This window comes from Tupaia chinensis, unplaced genomic scaffold, assembly GCF_000334495.1.
Source record: "Tupaia chinensis unplaced genomic scaffold, TupChi_1.0 Scaffold000115_1, whole genome shotgun sequence".
Lineage (NCBI taxonomy): Eukaryota > Metazoa > Chordata > Mammalia > Scandentia > Tupaiidae > Tupaia > Tupaia belangeri.
In genome coordinates, this window is record NW_006159579.1 from 34,151 (window position 1) to 37,099 (window position 2,949).

Sequence of the window (2,949 nt, forward strand, 5' to 3'; positions counted from 1 at the left end):
CATATACATATATATATATATATATACACATATATATACACACACACACATACACACATCTATACATATATATACGTACACATATACATACACACATACATCTATACATATATATATATATACACATATATATATACACACACACATATATATTTTTTTTTGAGAGAGATTTTTGCTGTAGGGTATGTGTACTCACCGGAGAGATAGAGAGATAGAAAGTGAGATATCACCCCCCAGGTAGATGGCCATGCCATGCAATCCCTTCTCTTCCATTCTTCTCTTGGGATTTTGGGCACTCTCTCTATGAGCCCGATATGAGTTTCAAGCTGCCGAGTCCAGGACTTGAACTGCAGTCAACCTCATGGGAATCCAGCACCTTAACCACTACGCCATCTGCTGGTCCCAGCCTTGACTGTATTTTTATGAAGCTGGTTGGGAGATCTAGAGTTGCTCTCCTGTCCTTGGTTAGGGGTCCTCCTCTGTTATTGATATATGAGCTTGGAGAGCTCGTAATCCTCATGCGGACCTCAATCTTACTATCCAGAAAGTGGGGGTAAATAAAGAGATCCAGATGAGGTGCTGGAGGTGGAGGTGATCTGAAACTGTATTTAGCATTCCAGACTGAGTTGAGGAGGGAGGTGCCACTGTGCTCTTTTCACAAATGCTTGCAAATAGGCCTGTCATGTACAAGATTCAAGAACAGACCTGTCCTTTGGCCAATGCGCAGAAAGCAGCCTGCAGGGACCCTCAGGAAGGGCTGGAGAGGTGAAGGGACGCTGGGAACCATGCGAGACTCTTTGGTCCTTCCCTTCCATTTTCTTTCCGAGCAGCCGGAGTATGTGGATTACATGATGCGCGAGTTCCGAGGAAAGGAGGAGATGAGGAAGAGCCAGTACCGCCTGCACTTCCACCTTCCCATGAGGATCATCCCCCTGTAAGGAGCCTCTTCCCTGGGCCATGGTATCTGTGTGTGTGTGTGTGTGTGTGTGTGTGTGTGTGCGTGCGCGCGCATATGTACATATGTATGTGTGAACAAGTGCTGGTGCCAGCCCTTCCATGAGCCCCCACCTAAATCTACGAACCACTCATTGTTGGTGCCAATCAAGGGTCTGGCCCTGGGCCTGGAGCTAGATGGCTGTTAGCTTGTTTCAACATCATACCCCGTAGCTGTTCTTGAGGACTAAGGTAGGTTAATTGTCTCCACTTTACAGATGAACAAACTGAGATTGAATGAGGTCAGATGACTTGCACAGGCCAAGAGGTAGACAGTATGGGCTGCTTGGTTTGAGCTTGAGTCTCTGTCTCTCCAGTATACTACAGAGCTTCTGTGTTCTCTGACAGCAGTTTCATCCACAGGGGCACAGGTGGCTTGCAAACATGCAGATAGAGCTTTCCTCCAAGGTGACAGGGAGGAAACTGCTCCTGGAGCTCCCAACAGGCCACGGAGGCCTCTGCACTGCTGGCTCTCAGGCATGGGCCATGCCTCTCTGCTGGAGCATGGCGCTCTCTGCCTCTGCTCCGCCTTCTGCCTGAGCCTGCCTGCCTGCTCCTCTGTGCAGCTCTTCCTCCCGCATGCCTTACTGCACCTTGGCCTTGCAGAGGAGGAAGACACATTTTCCTTTTCCCCCCTCTTGGATTCACTAGCTGGGGCCCCTGGAACAGATGACAGATTCACAAGAGGAAAAAACATAGATGTATTCAATAAAAGTTCTATGTGATGTGAGACCCTCCATAAGGAAATGCAGACCTTAAGAAGCAGTTCAACCTGAGTTTTCTTTATGCTAGGCTTGATGAAGAGTGGGTAGCTGTGGAGAAATATGATAGGACAAAGAAGGTATGAGCTACGTGTGATAAACTAGGGAAGCTTAGCATAGGCCCGTTTGTTCCGATTCCTCTCCGTGTCTGTGTCTTCAGAGCTAAGGGTGCTTCTTCCCTCCTGGCATGCAGAGGGCACCTCTCAACAAGGGTCTTAAGGCACCACTTTAGGGGTTCTTGAAAATGCTCCCTGCATCTTATAACCTGTTTAGGAGGGAGGTTAGTAAGTCCCTCCTGAACCTACTGTCCCTTAGATGCCTCCAGCTGAAGATAGTATGCCGGGTACCATGTTTTGAGGCAGCATGTTCTGAACCCTGCCAACATCTTCCTCTTTCTGTGCCCTGGCCCTGTCTGCCCCTGCTCTGTGTGTTCCTCTTCCCATATGTCCTAGGAAGGAACAATACTGCAGCCAGAGCCATTGAGCTGCCTGTCTATGGGCCACTGTTTCCCTTCCTAGAACCCACCTTGGGAAGGAGCACCAAACACTGGGGGCAGGTGGTTGGGGAAGGGAGCCAGGCCCTATGGTATAAGGCGTGGTGACCTGTATCTGCATCCTGGTCAGGAAGGAGCTGAGGGTATTTGTCCTCAGAGCATAGGCCATGGTAGCAGGTCAGTCTCTGTCCTCAAGCAGCCTGAAGATGTTAAGTTTCAATGAAAAGCGTGAAAGTGTAGCCTTATTATTATTATTTTTTAATGTAAGGTTTTTGCCATAGGGCATGTGAACTCGTTGGAAAGAGAGAGACAGTGAGAGGGAAAGTGAGAAATCACCCTGCAGGGGAATGACCATGCTATAGTCCTTTATCTTCCATTCTCCTCTTGGGATTTTGGATATGCACACATATGCCCAGCATGATTTTCAAACTTCTAGGTCTGGGATTGAGTCCCAGACATGGAATCCCATCATGCTGGCCCCAAAAGGGTAACTTTAGAAAGTGTATTAGTTAAGGCACTGGACTCCCACATGGCAGATTGTAGTTTAAGTCCCGGACCTGGCAGCTTGCTCTTTTTTTCTTTTTCTTTTTCTTTTTCTTTTTCTTTTTCTTTTTCTTTTTCTCTTTCTTTTTCTTTTTCTTTTTCTTTTCCTTTTCCTTTTCCTTTTCCTTTTCTTTCCTTTCCTTTCCTTTCCTTTCCTTT

At 47.3% G+C, this 2,949-nt stretch overlaps 1 protein-coding gene across 6 annotated transcripts in view; it reads left to right on the forward strand.

Annotated features, from left to right (window-relative positions):
* Positions 1 to 2,949, forward strand: part of EFCAB8 (EF-hand calcium binding domain 8) — an 88,144-nt gene that overhangs the window by 34,141 nt on the left and 51,054 nt on the right. For all 6 annotated transcript variants that reach the window (XM_014586114.2, XM_014586115.2, XM_006143990.1 and 3 more), the window contains one exon: positions 831 to 934. In XM_014586114.2, coding sequence (XP_014441600.1) covers positions 831 to 934 — 104 coding nt within the window. The remainder of the gene's footprint in view (positions 1 to 830; positions 935 to 2,949) is intronic.